The sequence below is a fragment of the Spinacia oleracea genome, chromosome 3, assembly GCF_020520425.1.
Source record: "Spinacia oleracea cultivar Varoflay chromosome 3, BTI_SOV_V1, whole genome shotgun sequence".
NCBI classification, from domain to species: domain Eukaryota; kingdom Viridiplantae; phylum Streptophyta; class Magnoliopsida; order Caryophyllales; family Amaranthaceae; genus Spinacia; species Spinacia oleracea.
In genome coordinates, this window is record NC_079489.1 from 3,301,124 (window position 1) to 3,316,931 (window position 15,808).

Here is a 15,808-nt window from a genome sequence, read left to right on the forward strand (position 1 = left end):
CATGGCTATTTATAGGAACAATGTTTAACTGTTAAAGCACTAGGGTACAGAAAATATTGTACAACTATTTTTTTGAGAGAGAAGTTGAGATGATGCATTAATTTTACGGATGGAATATTGAAAAGTATATAGGGAGAAATCTTTGTAAGACAGTGATTTACTATACATGTTCTTCACCACACGTTACAAGTTTAGATAGGTGATAGAGCAATATAATTGCTATCTCTTTTTACATGAGACGACTCGATGTTGGTTTATTTTTCCATCTTGGGTACAGGTTGGATTTGAGTCGAGTCATGTTCAGGTCAGGTTCAATTTCGAGTTCGGGTCTTATCTAGTCGGGTTAAGTTGATTTCTTAGCAGCTAATTTCGGGTTCGGGGTCAAGTTTAGATCGAATAATTATTGGGTTGATCAAAATTAAGGTTGGCTTCACTTCCGGACACATGTAAAGATCTGGTTAGATAACTATATGGGTGTTGTCAAAGTTTTAACTTAGGAATAGTTTTATCTTATATTTTAAAAATTAATGTTCAATTTATTTCAAATTGGAGTTTTATTCAAATCAGGTTATCGTGTGTTCTTGTCGAGTTAATACATAATAAAGTTACTAGGGAAATCGAATCAATAACTGATTTGGTCATCTCAAAATACTCAAGCGTTTACTCCATAGATCCGGTCGCTAACATGTTATGTCAGGTAATAATCGGGTTAAGGTTATTGTTGGGTATCGAATCAGGTTCGGATCATTGTCCGGTAGGGTCATTTCGATTTTCGGTCATCTTTCGATTGGATGTCGTGTTCGGGTTATGGTTGGAATCATACAATATCCGGTTAAAATCGACTATCGATTTTTTTCAGCTAGGGTACAGTTCGAATAATAAGTTACCTATTTAACCAAAATTTCGTGCCAGGATCGGTTATGAGTTTGACCGGTTCAGATCGAGTCGATTTTTGACAGCTCTACGTCCTGCCTTAAACCAGAACACCAACTTTAAGTGCAGTTCCAAAACGAGGATTTCTAAACCTCAAATGCCTTGGGTTCATATGGACACAACTGAATACTAATACAGAAAATTTAATACCATCACTAATATTTTATTATCAATAACACAAAATTATTTAAAAGTACCGATACAAGTCACTTGAGGTCAAGAACTCGTTACTAGAGCCAAAAATTAAACTAGGAAAACAAGTACTCCGTACTCAATTAACAACGTCTTCACGTCACTCTAGTAAAAATGAAACCTAAAAACATTTATCGATTTCTCAGTTTCCCACTCCCTCTTCCCGGCGAACTCCATACTCCGGCAGTCTGAAACTCGCCGCTTTTCATACTCAGGCAGTTTTTCCGATCAGTTCGCCGCTCTTTACACTCCGGAAACCTGTCGTTATATTTCACGGCGGTGATTGATTCTAGAACTACAGGTTAGTCTCGTCTTATTTTCTTAGGGTTTTTTCGTTTATTTTCGTCTAATTTTTGTTGTTTTTCTTTGAGCTTTTATGTAATTAATTTAGGGCTTTTGTTGGTTTTGTTCTGATGAATTCATTGATAGGTTCTTTGCTTATTTATAGTGATTAGTCGGTTTGATTAGTCCAAAATTTATACACACAAACACATGGATTATAAAATTGGAACAATTTGTTCAAATGTTAGGGATGATTGTTGTATGATAATGGTGCAGCTTAGAAATGGAATGATTTTATTATACAGGAAATGTAATGATTGGTGTTCTTATACAGGAAATGTAATGATTGGTGTTCTCCTGCTTTCTCTCAAATCATTTCCATAAATTTCCACCGTTCCCCGTATTATTTTCCTCACTCTACTCCACTCCATTCCAAAAATTGAAAAATTAGAAGTATAAAAAAACCAGCCAAATTGATTTATTTTTCAAAATATATCTTAAATTGATTCACAAGGGAAAAAACAATGTCACCCAGATCACCTCTTGTAAATTTCCCTTCTCTGTTCTTCAATTATTATTATTAAAAAAAAAACATAAATTTGAATGCTCATCGTATTTATTGAAACTTAATTTATTTATTTTCTGCAAAAAATAAACAGGGAATTACAGGTTTGGTATGCAATGTTGCTATTTGGCTGCTCATCTTGGTTTGCAGAGAAGGTAGATTGGTAAAAGCACAATCAACAGTTTCATACAAGGGATGGAATTGCAGGAAACACAGTGCATTTGTAACTGAATATGGTGCCAAAGGAGATGGAAAGACGCTCAATACCAAGGCGTTTGAGTCTGCAATTCAAAATCTTTCCAAGTTTGCCGCTGATGGTGGGGCCCAGCTCATCGTTCCACCGGGAAAGTGGTTAATCGGTAGCATCTCTCTCATCAGCCACTTCACTCTTTACCTTCATAAGGATGCTGTTCTTCTTGCTTCTCAGGTTTGTTTCTCTTTTGCTGTTTAATGGATAGTTTATTCTTACAAAGCTTCATTCGAAATGGATAGGTAGACAAAGCATTATGGTTTCATATGTTATGATATGGCTTACAAAGTTACATTTAAATTTGTTCCCATTATCGTCTTTTTATCACCTCAGTACTTCCTACTAAATAGGGCAATTATCGTCTTTTATTTTATGAGATTGCTTAAAAAAAGTATTGAAACTGGAAATTCAAATTTACTAATTACCACATACGCCTATTAAATGAGCCGATGAAAGCATGGAATAGCCCACTAGTTAGTACAAATTCCGGTTTCCTGCAAATAATATTGTGATACATTTTTCTCCCTATAAATTAGCATTGCAGATTCAATTGCATCTACTATTTCAATTCCTTTTCTCAACCTAAAAAGTGGAAGAAAGGGAAAAAAGGTCCCATAATTAGCACCATAATAAAGGGATTCCAATTATAGTAAAGGAAGAAAAGATATCCCATGCCTCTCTTTTTTCTTTTTCGCCTTGTATTTGGACATTTGTTGATCCACATTATGTGTGATGTGTGCATCACATGCGCCATTTTCAAATGCATTCATGTTGTAGGCATCCCTTATTATTGTGCTCAAGGCGTACCTTATAAGGCCGAAGGGTGAGGGTAGGGGGGATTATTTATAATAACACCATGATGTAAAGTTGTTTTTATTCGGAAATGTCAATATAATGATGAAACATTACCCCAATGTTGGTCATGTAAATCAAGAAAACAAAATCTGATGATTATGGTGTATCTATCTGGTTTGGACAGGACGAGAAAGACTGGCCAATACTTAAACCATTGCCATCTTACGGTAAAGGAAGAGATGCCCCTGCTGGTCGTTATCAAAGTCTTATCTTTGGAACCAACCTTACCGACGTGGTTGTTACAGGTGAAATTATGATCTAAGTTTAATAAACTCATATTCTCGGATAAAACTCTTATGAGCCTTTGTTCCATAGGTCCTTACGGCCTACTCCGTAGTCCGTACTATATTGATTACCTACTGATGTATGATTGGTTACAGGTGCGAATGGGACACTTGATGGTCAAGGCGAACTTTGGTGGACAAAATATAAGGCCAACCAACTAAATGAGACTAGGCCTTACTTGATAGAGTTCATGTACTCTAATCAAGTCCAAATCTCCGATATCACCTTGCTCAACTCTCCTAGTTGGAATGTCCACCCTACTTATTGCAAGTAAGTGCATTCTCCCATAATTTGCTTATTTATGAACCACTAATACAAAGTTGCACCTTTAAAAAAAGAACAAATCTGGATAATTGATTAATTAGTGATTAGTTATGTTTAGGTTTCATTCTAAGCTCACATTGATTTGTGTACCTCGTGACTAAATACCTAATATTTCCGTATTGCAGAGATGTGATAATTCAATTAGTTATAGTTTCATTTCTAAGCTTACAATGATCTGCGAACCTGGTTGATTAAACACCTAATTTTTATGTATTGCAGAGATGTGATAATTAGTGGATTGACCATCCTTGCTGGTACTCATTCTACGAACACAGACGGTATCGACCCAGGTAATTTCTTACTTCATTCATCTATGTTTTCAATTTGCCGAAATCTTTTGCATACTTGGTCTCTTGATTAATACTGAAATGCCTTTGAATTGAGTTTTTGAAACATACTCCGTAGTACTCCGATATTTCGATGTACACTCTAAAATAAGGACTAAGGTGCTTAATACAACTAGTTTTGTGCACTATACAGATTCATGCTCAAATGTCAAGATTGAGAACAACTACATAGTCTCAGGAGACGACTGCATAGCAATCAAGAGTGGGTGGGACCAGTACGGAATCACCTTCAACATGCCAACAACAAACGTGATCATCCGCAACCTCACCTGCTTCTCCCCAACAAGCGCCACCATCGCGCTCGGGAGTGAGATGTCCGGCGGTATCAGTAACATCTGGGCCGAGGACATCACAGCCATCGACACTGAGTCAGCAGTCCGAATCAAGAGCTCTGCGGGCCGGGGCGCATTCGTGAAAGACATCTATGTGAGAAGAGTCACAATGAAGAACATGAAGTACGTTTTCTGGATGACAGGGTACTATAACCAGCACGCTGACGCGGGCTTTGACCCGAAGGCGCTACCCACCATCGACAACATTAACTACAGGGATATGACGGCCGAGAATGTGACTATGCCGGGGTATATGGAGGGGATCGCCGGGGATACTTACAAGGGGATTTGTATGTCAAATATTACAATCGGGTTGGCCCCGGTACCTAACAAGATGTTGTGGAACTGTACTAACGTTGAAGGGGTTAGCAGCCGGGTCACACCTCAGCCTTGTGCGTTGTTGAAGGAGGACCCCAAGGTTACGGAGTGCAAATACCCCGAGAATAAGTTGCCAATTGATCAGGTGGTGTTGAAAGTTTGTACAGCACCGGTTTTGGCTTAAGTTTATGTAGTCGTGTAGGGTTGTGCTTTGTTTTTGGTTGATTGTTATGTTTTTAGCTTTGGCTACTATGGCGTTTTCCATGTAACGCGACTAACGCCTATTTAATAATGTACTCTTAACACTAATAGGATTTGAACTCTTGATCTCAATGAGGGACATCGGTTTTTATGAGTGTTTAATTAAAATTTGATGTGTTCATGGTATTGATTAAGAGGCAATCAAAAAAACGGGCCGGGCCGTGGGTCGGGTTTTAACACACGTTCCCTCAAATTGAGCGATTGCATACCTCTTTCGTTCGCTCCAATCGCGCACCGAAATGGGGCTGGAGAGTCGCTTAGATCTCCTACGATCATAGCAAGTTTTTTAAGGTTGTTGAGGATGTTTGGCAGGCTTGAGAGAACCATGTCGAAGGAACTCGGCAAAATGACCATTCAGAAGAAGACGGTTCAGAAGTGGGGAAGTATTTTGAAATCTTGAAAAAATTAAAGTATGTCCAAATTCATAAATTTGGTGTGGTCTTTGCGGGCCAAAATAGGCTTTCCCCAATCGGGCTCTGGTTTTGGTGTTCAAATATACCAAAACCCGTACTTTTACGGGTTAGCGAACTGAGCTATAGTTGATCAGGTCTATGTTGATTTAACCATTTTTGGTTGATCGTCCAAAATTGTTGATTGTGATTCACTACCAAACGGTTACCGGTCCACGAGACCAGGCTTTAAGGATAGAAAATTTCCCATATATGAAATATTCCTTTTACTGAGAATCGCAAAGGGTAATTAAATTATATAGACGTGATTTGATCTTTAGCAATGTGATTTAATCCATCTTAAATCCAACAAATGTAGAAAGAAATAAAGATCATTTAAGATTATTTATAAAAGTATGGTAAAAATCATAACTGATTTAATTCCTTCCCAACTAATTACATACCATGCCAAACATCATTCGATGATCTCACTCATTTTTGCGTTACGAAGTGACCATACCAGATCTTATAATTCCATATTTAATTATTCGATTTATTTATTTATTTATTTTCTCTACTCTATAAAATCCTTCATATGACAGTTTTTTCTGTAAAAAAGTTCTTGAACAAATTATTCTTTCTTCAATAATGTCATTCTCTCAACCGTTCCAAACACCCCATGTAAATCCTAAACCCTCGTGTTTGTGTACCATTCATCAATTTATAGCTTATCATTTTCCGACTTTTTAAAAATGTTTTCTATCATGTACTTCGTAAACATAAAATTTAATAGCTTTTCACAAACGGGGTTCCAAACAACGAGAATTCTCTCCAGTCACTAGATCGAGAGAGGGAAAACCCTTTGGTAACGAGATCTTCAATTCACTAGAGAGAATCCCGTCCTGGAGTAGCCGAACTTATATTCCCTGTTCTTTTTTAATAAAAGATTTTAGTTTTTAACATCGTGCAATGCACAAAGTTATCGTTTTATGAGAATTATGACTAATATTATATTAAGAATTGATTAATTAGTTAATTTCTTTCGTTTCTTAATCTATATTTTTTTTTAACAATTGAAGCAGGCTAACAAGGTGGTGGTTCTAGCCTTGTTATCAGTTATTCTACTACTAACCAACAACTTATTAGTAGAATGTCGCACGGTTAGAGTTTTGGAAGACGGTCTTCCGAAAGGGTGTCGAAAACACGGTGCATTCTTGACGGACTTCGGAGGGGTTGGAGATGGAAAGACGCCGAACACCAAGGCTTTTGCGTCGGCCATTGCTAGCCTTAGCAAGTATGCGTCCGACGGCGGGGCGGAACTTATTGTTCCGCCGGGGAAATGGCTGACGGGGAGTTTCAATCTCACTAGTAATTTCACTCTTTACCTTGACAAAGATGCTGTTCTTATTGCTTCTCAGGTAATAAACACCTTATAATATTTTTCATAATTTGTTGAAATGTTTTAGTTTAATTAAGTATGTGTTGTAAAGTTGTATTATATCGTGCATCTGAGAGTATGGAGAATTGTGCTTTTACAGTGGTGTACACGTATTGTTAATACATTACTCTTGGATGCACGTAACAAGAATAGGGGTATGCTCCTATATAAAGATGGCACTCGGGCCGGGCTGGACCAACACGAAAAAACACGGTCCGACACGTGCATATAAAAAGCACTACCTAGCAAGACCACAAATTCGTGGGTCATGGGTTGGGCTTGGGCCATATTTTTGTGGAAAAAGCAAGATAAGACACGGCATGTTATGACTAAGCACGACAAAACACGTTAAATGGAGTGAATTTAGGCTTAGGCACCAAGACACGGCCTGGCAGGAAGGCACATGGGCTTGGTACATGCAAGGGCTGCCATTTTGAAAATTTTGGCATAGCCTGGCCTGGCCCAACACAAAACAAGTGGACTCGGCTTGGTTTGGGTCAGGCCCAAGACTTGTGGGTTTTGCACTAAGTACAGCCCGACCCACAACCATCTCTACTCCTCAATATAACAATTTTGTTTTAGGATGTCCTTAAATATTAGGCTACTTTCAAAATCTTGGAAATCAAACTTCTCACTTCCTCATATAAATAACAGTTACAACACCATATATGTGAAACAGGATGAATCAGAATGGCCTGTTCTTCCTCCCTTGCCTTCCTATGGAAAAGGCAGGGATGATACAGATGGGAGATTTTCTAGTCTTATCTTCGGAACCAACCTTACTGATGTCGTAATTACAGGTTAACATTCTTAATTAGCACCTTAATTAATCATCCGATAACTTCACTAATCACACTTAATTGTAATCACATCTTATACATCTGTTTCCATTCAATTCAATATAGGGGGAAATGCAACAATTGATGGCCAAGGAGCTTACTGGTGGGAAAAGTTCAAGAAGAAAGAGCTTAAGTTAACACGTCCTTACTTAATCGAGATTATGTTCTCTGATCAAGTTCAAATCTTTAATCTCACTTTGCTAAACTCTCCATCTTGGAATGTACATCCTATTTACAGCAGGTTAATTAGTCTTCTGATAATAAATAAAAGTAAAACTTCTGTTCTTTTCTTTTCTTTTCTTCCTGTGTCTGAAACTAATCATCAGAGTTTTTTCATTGCAGCAATGTCATAGTCCAAGGCCTTACCATCCTAGCACCCGTGGATTCTCCTAATACAGACGGGATCAACCCAGGTGATAAATTTGACAATTTCTAGTGTTAAGTTCGACCTGTCAAACAGGTCGGTCGGGTCGGATTGGGTTGTAAAAATTGGGTTAATTCGGGTCGGTTACTTTCGGATTCGGGTTTACAAATGCTTGTCCAGAACCCATAACTTTTGGGTTTGGGTCGACCCAACGGGTTGAGATTTTAAAACGCGTATTATATTTTCATAGCACCTAGGTAATAAATATACAAAATATGGGAACAAATTAACAAATTTTCCTACACAGGTTTATATTAGTCAAATTCATCTGTAAAGTGACGTATAATTCAAATTAAAATCATATTACACCCAACAATAGTAACAACAACGTGTTTACTATGCTTAAAATTCCTCGTAATCTCATTATTTATTACTATAAATCCAATGATTTTCAATCGGTCGGGTCAGAAACGGGTTCGATTCGGTTTTAACCCATTAATTTCCGGGTTACTCGGGTTCGGATAAAATCAGGGTACGGGTCACAAAATCTTATCCATTACCCAGTATTTCAGGTCAGGTTCGGGTCAGCTTTCTTACAGAACATTTTGTAAAACTCGTTTTCTTACAATCATGCAGATTCCTGCACGAATGTACGCATTGAAGACAATTACATAGTATCAGGAGACGACTGTATAGCGGTTAAAAGTGGTTGGGACGAGTACGGGATCAAATTCGGAATGCCAACACAACACGTAAACATCCGAAGACTAACCTGCATTTCACCTGATAGTGCAACAATTGCCTTAGGCAGTGAAATGTCAGGTGGAATCCAAGACATTAGGGCAGAACAAATAACAGCAATTAACACAGAATCAGGTGTCAGAATCAAGACAGCCCCAGGTAGGGGTGCTTTTGTTAAGGACATTTTTGTTAAGGGTATGACCTTAAAAACCATGAAGTATGTTTTCTGGATGACGGGGGATTATGGGTCCCACCCTGACCCGGGTTATGACCCAAAAGCAATGCCTATAGTAAGTGGGATCAATTACAGGGATGTGACAGCTGAGGATGTTCAGATGTCAGGAAATCTTGCAGGAATTGAGAAGGATAAGTTTACTGGGATTTGTATGTCTAATGTGAGTATTTCTTTGGCTGAGAAGAAGAAGAAAGTGCAGTGGAATTGCAGTAATATTGAAGGTTTTACTAGTGGGGTTAATCCTAAAGCTTGTGATTTACTGCCTGATAAGCAGCCTGGTAAATTGGTGCCTTGTCCTTTCCCTACTGATAAACTTCCTATTGATGATGTTGAGTTGAAGATTTGTTCAATTAGGCCAAAGCCTCCTAGATATTATTAATTAGGTTGATCAAATGTAATTTGAGAAATTGTAACTTGGCGTTTTATAAATAAGATCGGTTTCTAGTTTAACTTTCATTTGTTATTACTCCCTCCGTCCCATTTTATTATTTACGTTTGGTATCATGCATGCGATTTAACAAATAATTAATGTGAACATTTTCTTTTTTGGTTTACTTAACAATGCAAATTATAGCTATTAATACTAATATTTTCATTTTTATCCAAATTTTGACATTAGAAAATGAGAAAGATTTAATGTTCCGATAGGAAACTGTGAGAGATTTACTGGCCCAATGAATTTGATTGGTTTAAATAATTATTTGGCACGATTTTTGACAGAATATTAAAAGCTTTTATGTTATAATATAAAAGGAAATATTTCAAGTATAAAGATTAAAATGGGACACTAGAAACGTAAAGCGTTTTAGAAATAAGATCGGTTTCTAGTTTAACTTTCATTTGTATGATTATTCGATCTATGCTGCATCAAAAATCAGAACAATTTAATCTATGGCTCAGGGAAATATCTCAAACAAATGGTTGCATATCACTGATTTGTGAACAACAAGATCAACAATCTAAGAGATGTGGATCTTACTAGAATGTTGCTAATACTAAAACATATCAATAGTTCCTAAAACACATTAAGTTGAATAGAACATAGTTTAACAATGCTAGTAATAATTAGACTAGGAAATTTCTTGAGTTTTAGCCACTTGATCTCACCTCTCCTTGAGCTTTATCATAATTGACGGGCTTCCTTCATGAAAAAATCTCCAATACAAGTATTCCGAAGCTATAAACATCTTCTTTCTCGTTCATATCTCTGGCCAATAGAAAAAAATTGGTTTCATGTAAATGCCTCAAAATTTTGATACTGCAGAGAACTTATCGAAGAAATAAATCCTACAAATAAACCAGATTAGGGAGAATTTTACCTATTCTGTGGCAAATGTTGGGTCAAGTGGTGATCCTGCATCTGACTTGATAGCTTTTCGAATACCGTTACACACCAATGTTGATCTACCTGCAAGATGATGGATGAAATTGAAATTTACATCATTTATACTAAAAAGTAAGTGTTCCATCAACAGACCCTGGCGGCTGGCTTCTGTTAATACTTAACAGAGCCATTTCCTAATATGTATAAACCTCACACACATAAGTTCAAATTGGAGTGGGGAAAATTGCAAACAGGAAAGAAGTTAATGTGCAAACCAGAAAATGTATCAGAACTTTATGATGTATCAGAACTTTATCAGATTCCCCAGAAAATATTACAGAATCATTAAGAAATCACTGTCTAGGGTAATCGTAATGTCCTTTGTTGCAGATCATTCCTTAATATCAAGTTATGAAGCTACACGCAGAGCTAGCATTCTACCAAACAGAAAAGGAGATCATCTTGGTAATGCTTTTAGATTATTTCATAGTCCTGCACTACGAAGCATAGATTATGTACTTAGTTTCAGCACCTAAGTCCATGTTTCTGTACAGTATAAATGAATGAGCAAACAAAATCTTCAGTTCACCAGAGAAGGCCGAGATACTTGGAAAGTCTGAATTCTAAAGCTTACATATCAGTAGACTCTTAACTTATTAGTCAATATAGTTGAAATACAATGTAAATGTAACACACAAATTGAAGCAGAACAACATATAGTTGATGACATAAGAATGCCCATTCACCCGTTTGATTGGAAGTTGGGACTACAAATTGATAACTAACTCAAGAATTTCATACAAATGTCAATACACAAACATACTAGAACTCCTAATAAAAATAAAATACATCTTTTTTTTCTATACGTAAACTCCAATCCTTATATTACCTGATTAATGGTTGTAGATTTCAATTTCAGGTATGTGTTGAATGTGGGGCCAGTTCTCACCAATGGATTGTTGGCATCTTTCAATAAGACGTTCTGAGCAGCACCCGAGTTGAAGTACCTTGAGGGAGGTGAGTTTGGACATCCAATTCGGCACGGATTCTAGTCCTTTGCAATCCCAAATCTGAAGGGTTTCGAGGGAAGTCAAGTATTGTATCCAATTGGGAAGTTGTACTAGCTGAGGGAGGGAGACCAAGTACAAGGAGCGGAGAGGGTGATGAAAGGGTTTCCATGGCATGCCATCCTCTCTCTCTACTTCTTCTAATAGACTCAGGTTGGAACATTTTGTAATTTTCAACTTCTCTAACGCAGTGAGATGCTCTAATCCTCCAAACACAACACTCTTCAATTTGGAGCAGCCTTCAAATTTTAAGGATATCAGGGAAGACGAGCAGCTACGGAAGACCTCCCTAGCTCCTCCCATACTCTCCACCTCCCTGTCCCTACTTATGACCAGCGTCGCAAGACCCAGAAAAGAGTTCATCGGCAGAGAATTAAGCCATCCCATGTTGTCTATTCTAACCTTTAGACCAACATCATAAGAATATGAAGAAGAGGATGCGCGAATACCACTAGGAGTTGCCTCCTCAAATTCTTTACTCCTTATCCTTCTCGTTGGAATTACTTCCAATCTTTTATTGAAATCAAGTAAAGTTAGGTCTTCCAATGCAGGACACTGCATAATAGCTATTAGGTTTGGGCAATCCCTCACCGATAATGTTTTTAACAGAGGAAGCCGTAACTGTCCTGAATACTGCAAAAGTGGACAACACCAAAATACCATATGAACAAGATTAGGGAGAAAGGTTGCCAGGTTATCTTCCATTGGCCAGCCTGACATTCTCACACCCCGATAACAATACACCCGAAACCTCTCGAGATTAGGGTGTGGCTGCAACTCTCCCATTACCGCTTCATCATACTCCGCTCTTCCCTTACCGCTGAACTTAAGGTGAATATCTTTCAGATGTATCTTGTTCCCCAAGCAGTCTCCCTCTCTACCACCATTTTTCTTGCCAGCATTTGCACCCGTGTTCATGAAGGGTATGTTGATTTCAAGATAACCACTCAAGTTCCTAAGAGCTTTCAGGTCTTCTAGCCCAGAAAACAACTCCTTGTTCGATCTTGTATCTCCCACCACAAACATATTAAGCGTGTGAAGGCAAGTCAACTTACCCATGCCCCTTGGCATACAACTCAGCGTACAACACTTCCTTAAATCCAAGACCCTCAGTTTAACTAGTTTGCTCAAATCTTTCGGCAACTCTTTCAATTTTGAACACCAGTATAAATTTAAAGTCTGAAGATTATGCAGTTTGGTAATTGGTCCAGGGAGAACTTCTAGTTCCTCGTTGTACGAGAGGTCTAGATATCTTAAATGTATCAATTCACCTATTGAGCCCGGCAAACTCTTTATTTGAAAAGATTTTAAGTTCAAAGCCCTCAGATACTTCCAATTAGCCAGTAACGCACCAACACAAGACACGTCCATCTTGTAATCAAAAGAAAGAAATGAACGTATGTGGGTCTTAGTAAAAGATAAACTTGAAGACCCAGTGTTAAAAACAGATAGATGGCGATTTTTTTTATCCACATCTCCATTTACGGTATTCACTCTGCAAATCTCTTTTCCTGCCACTTCTTGAGCAAGATCGTGAATCAAATCATGTATCTTAAATGATACAATATCACCATATTCATCGTTCACCACGTCTTGGAAAAAACACCTCTGCAACAGGATTGAAAAAAATTCCTCAGCGGCATCTTCCATATTTAAATGACAACCGTCTAGCTGAATGTAGCCTTGTGCTATCCAGAGTTGAATCAATTTCATCTTCCAAATGCGAAAGTCTTTAGGGAAGATCGCACAATACACAAAACAACACTTTAGTGGGGAGTCAAGCTGATAATAACTAAGCTTCAATATAGGAATGATGCCATCTTGGCTTCCTTTAACTTTTGCTAATCCCAACTTCTGAACTGAAAGCCACTTATGTTTTTCTTGTTCATAAAGAAGACTTCCCACCACTCTAATTGCAAGAGGGACATCAGCACATCTCGCAACAATATATTGACCAAGTTCAACCAAGTCTTCAGGAGGGTTTGCGTGTTGGGATCCAAATGCTACCCTTTTAAATAAACACCATGAATTATCCTTGGACAAACCTTGCAGCTCGTGCCTTGGACCGTCTCCTACGATTCCTGCTGTCTTCTTTGAACGTGTAGTTACCACAATCCAACTTCCCCTTTGACCTCCCATCAAAAATTTTGTCAATATACGCCATTGTTCAGAATTTTCAGTCCACACATCATCCAAAACAAGCAAGTATTTTTTACCAGCAAGTTGTTCTCGGAGTTGGCTTTGCAACCCATCCATGGTATAGCCCTCATTCTTCATACAACCCTTATTAGCCGAAGCTAGAATCTTACCAAGAACCCCTTTTACATCAAGAGAATCCTGATTTTCATCAGCGACACAAGTCCACAACATCAACGGAAATGCATGTTTGACCCTAGCATTGTTAAACACGAGTTGGGCAAGAGCAGTTTTGCCTAACCCACCCATCCCTACAATAGGGAGGAAAGACACATTTTGCTGAACAATAGGATCTAGCAGCACACCAACGATCTTCTCCAAATCAGGCTCTCTTCCAATGATATCAGTTTCATACACATAAGAACATGATTCAAGCCTTCTATTCCTGATAGGCTTAGGATCAATGTTGAAGTTGAACCGAGTATCAGAGGCAATAGCATCCAACTTTTTCTTGATCATCTTAACCCCTTGAGCCATCTTATAAGCCGTCCCATACTTGCCGAATAAAGCAAGGACACGAACCTTGATACCCTTACTGAGCTTTTTTCGTTCAGCAAGAGTGACAAACTCATCGAAGAGATCATCAGCATCATAAACTGCATCTTTGAGTTCCTCGATAAACAACCGGTCTTGCTTGGATAGCTCTTGCTTGGCCTCAGCATCTTCGAGTGCAGCTTTAATTCTGACGACGGTGCCACTGAGATCATTAAGTTGGGATTTGCATCCAAGGATTGAGCAGACCTGTTTAACCTCAGAACACTGCAGAGCTGCAAACAATGTTTGAGCAGCACACAAGACCATTCCAGCAATTTCCATTTTGTGTGAAAGTTGAGGTGAAAATGGTGTAGAGAGAGAAAGTGAGAGAGTGATAATGCAGAAAAATACAACGGGAGAGAGATAGCAAGTTCTGGTGACCATCAATACAAAGACCAGGTCAAACTTTCACATTAGCAAGTTCAATTATTCAAATGGGCCATGGATAGTTCAATTATTGCTTCGTGTTTTCAATTGTTCAATTACTGCAGCTAAGCAGTAGTGCAGTAGTGCAGCAGTGACAGTTCTAGACGATTAGTCAGTAATTTACATCAACCTTCATTTCCCAAATAATCACAAATCAATTAGCCTGCCAATTTTTGGATTATCAATTTGTAATCAATCAGTTCAATTTTCCAATTAACATTTCCAGCAACTCACAAAAAAACAATTAAATTCGAAAAAATTAACATAAAAATTGAAACATTAATCGACTACATACTCGATTAAACAACATCATCGTTCCAATTTCATGAAAAAAAAAATGCTGGAAAAGAGTTACTGAATGAGCGTGACATAGAGAAAATATGAAATTAGAGAGAAAAGGAGTAGAAAGAAGAGGGAATTTAAAATTGAAAGACGGAGAGGATAAATTTCTCACCGGAAGACCTCGCCGGATTACGAAGACGCCGAAGAACTAGCCGGAGAAAGACGCCGAACACGTAGCCGGAGCACGAAGACGCCGAACACCTTGCCGGAGCACGAAGAGCAGAACAACAGCGGCAATTAGCTGATGGGAGTCTTCCTTCTCTTTTCTTTTATCTTCTTTCATTTCATTTTAATTTCCTTTTTAATTTTAGAGAGAAAACAGTAATGGCATAATCCAATTTCAAGTGCTCATGTTGTACAAAAGTAAAAATGTCTAAAGCATTGTAAATTGTAGAATACCATTTAAATTTGTAATTTTATTTTTTCTAAAGTAATATTTGTAAATTAGAAAGTCAACATTTATAACTTATTCCGTAATTATTAAAACAAAAAAGAAAGCAATGCTATAAAAAATTATCGGTTTGTTGTTGGATGAGTTCTCGTGGATTCTATGGTTTATTAATATAAACACTATTGTTCTTGATTATTTTGGATGTACTTTTTTTAATAAAATAATGAGTTTATAGGCCATGTTAGGTACTGCATTTATGTGAAATTAAATCAATCGAAATTACTTTGATCCTAAACAGGCAAACACAACCTATTAAATTTTGAATTTCTTATGTTACCCAAACACAAAATTAGAAATTAAATTCCATTATTTAAAATGAATTTCATGTTTCCAGGCGCAGCCTAAAGGGAATCCATTTGTTCAAAAGTTTGGATTTGGCTGAGTTACAATTCCAAATTCTAAGAGTTTTCAAACAAGTTAATTGGGTCAACCCAGGATTTTAAAACCATGTTCCCAAACAGACCATTATAGAATAGAGAATACTCCTGCATTTTGCTTATCATCAACTCTATTTAAAA

At 37.6% G+C, this 15,808-nt stretch overlaps 3 protein-coding genes across 5 annotated transcripts; 2 read left to right on the forward strand and 1 right to left on the reverse strand.

The window, feature by feature from the left end:
* Window positions 1–1,794: 1,794 nt before the first annotated feature.
* LOC110784115 (probable polygalacturonase) lies at window positions 1,795–5,016 on the forward strand. The gene is made up of 6 exons (XM_021988525.2): window positions 1,795–1,952; window positions 2,067–2,399; window positions 3,202–3,322; window positions 3,458–3,632; window positions 3,906–3,976; window positions 4,167–5,016. The coding sequence occupies exons 1-6, from the start codon at window positions 1,932–1,934 to the stop codon at window positions 4,865–4,867; spliced, it is 1,422 nt and encodes a 473-aa protein (XP_021844217.1). The 5' UTR covers window positions 1,795–1,931; the 3' UTR covers window positions 4,868–5,016.
* Window positions 5,017–5,815: 799 nt separating this feature from the next.
* On the forward strand, window positions 5,816–9,416 carry LOC110784183 (probable polygalacturonase). Of its 2 annotated transcripts, none has more exons than XM_056841127.1 (6): window positions 5,816–6,014; window positions 6,413–6,751; window positions 7,451–7,571; window positions 7,677–7,851; window positions 7,953–8,023; window positions 8,611–9,416. In XM_056841127.1, the coding sequence occupies exons 1-6, from the start codon at window positions 5,982–5,984 to the stop codon at window positions 9,327–9,329; spliced, it is 1,458 nt and encodes a 485-aa protein (XP_056697105.1). In that variant the 5' UTR covers window positions 5,816–5,981; the 3' UTR covers window positions 9,330–9,416. The 2 variants fall into 2 exon arrangements, with proteins under 2 accessions (XP_056697105.1, XP_056697106.1); XM_056841128.1 differs by having other exon boundaries at window positions 5,817–6,014; window positions 6,416–6,751.
* Window positions 9,417–9,855: 439 nt separating this feature from the next.
* Window positions 9,856–15,271, reverse strand: LOC110784182 (putative disease resistance protein RGA1). Of its 2 annotated transcripts, XM_021988618.2 has the most exons (4): window positions 14,952–15,263; window positions 11,164–14,304; window positions 10,270–10,358; window positions 9,856–10,157 (listed from the first exon to the last, which is right to left on the reverse strand). In XM_021988618.2, exon 2 carries the CDS (start codon window positions 14,012–14,014, stop codon window positions 11,168–11,170), a length of 2,847 nt encoding a protein of 948 aa, XP_021844310.2. In that variant the 5' UTR covers window positions 14,015–14,304; window positions 14,952–15,263; the 3' UTR covers window positions 9,856–10,157; window positions 10,270–10,358; window positions 11,164–11,167. The 2 variants fall into 2 exon arrangements, with proteins under 2 accessions (XP_021844310.2, XP_056694323.1); XM_056838345.1 differs by having other exon boundaries at window positions 11,164–15,271.
* Window positions 15,272–15,808: the final 537 nt, after the last annotated feature.

Coding starts and splice junctions, on each gene's coding strand:
- LOC110784115 (XM_021988525.2), top strand. CDS start 1,932: ATGTCACCCAGATCACCTCTT. Junction 2,400..3,201: donor CTGTTCTTCTTGCTTCTCAG/GTTTGTTTCTCT, acceptor TGGTTTGGACAG/GACGAGAAAGACTGGCCAAT. Junction 3,323..3,457: donor TACCGACGTGGTTGTTACAG/GTGAAATTATGA, acceptor GATTGGTTACAG/GTGCGAATGGGACACTTGAT.
- LOC110784183 (XM_056841127.1), top strand. CDS start 5,982: ATGTCATTCTCTCAACCGTTCCAAACACCCCAT. Junction 6,752..7,450: donor CTGTTCTTATTGCTTCTCAG/GTAATAAACACC, acceptor TATGTGAAACAG/GATGAATCAGAATGGCCTGT. Junction 7,852..7,952: donor GTACATCCTATTTACAGCAG/GTTAATTAGTCT, acceptor TTTTCATTGCAG/CAATGTCATAGTCCAAGGCC.
- LOC110784182 (XM_056838345.1), bottom strand. CDS start 14,455: ATGGTCACCAGAACTTGCTATCTCTCTCCCGTTGTATTTTTCTGCATT.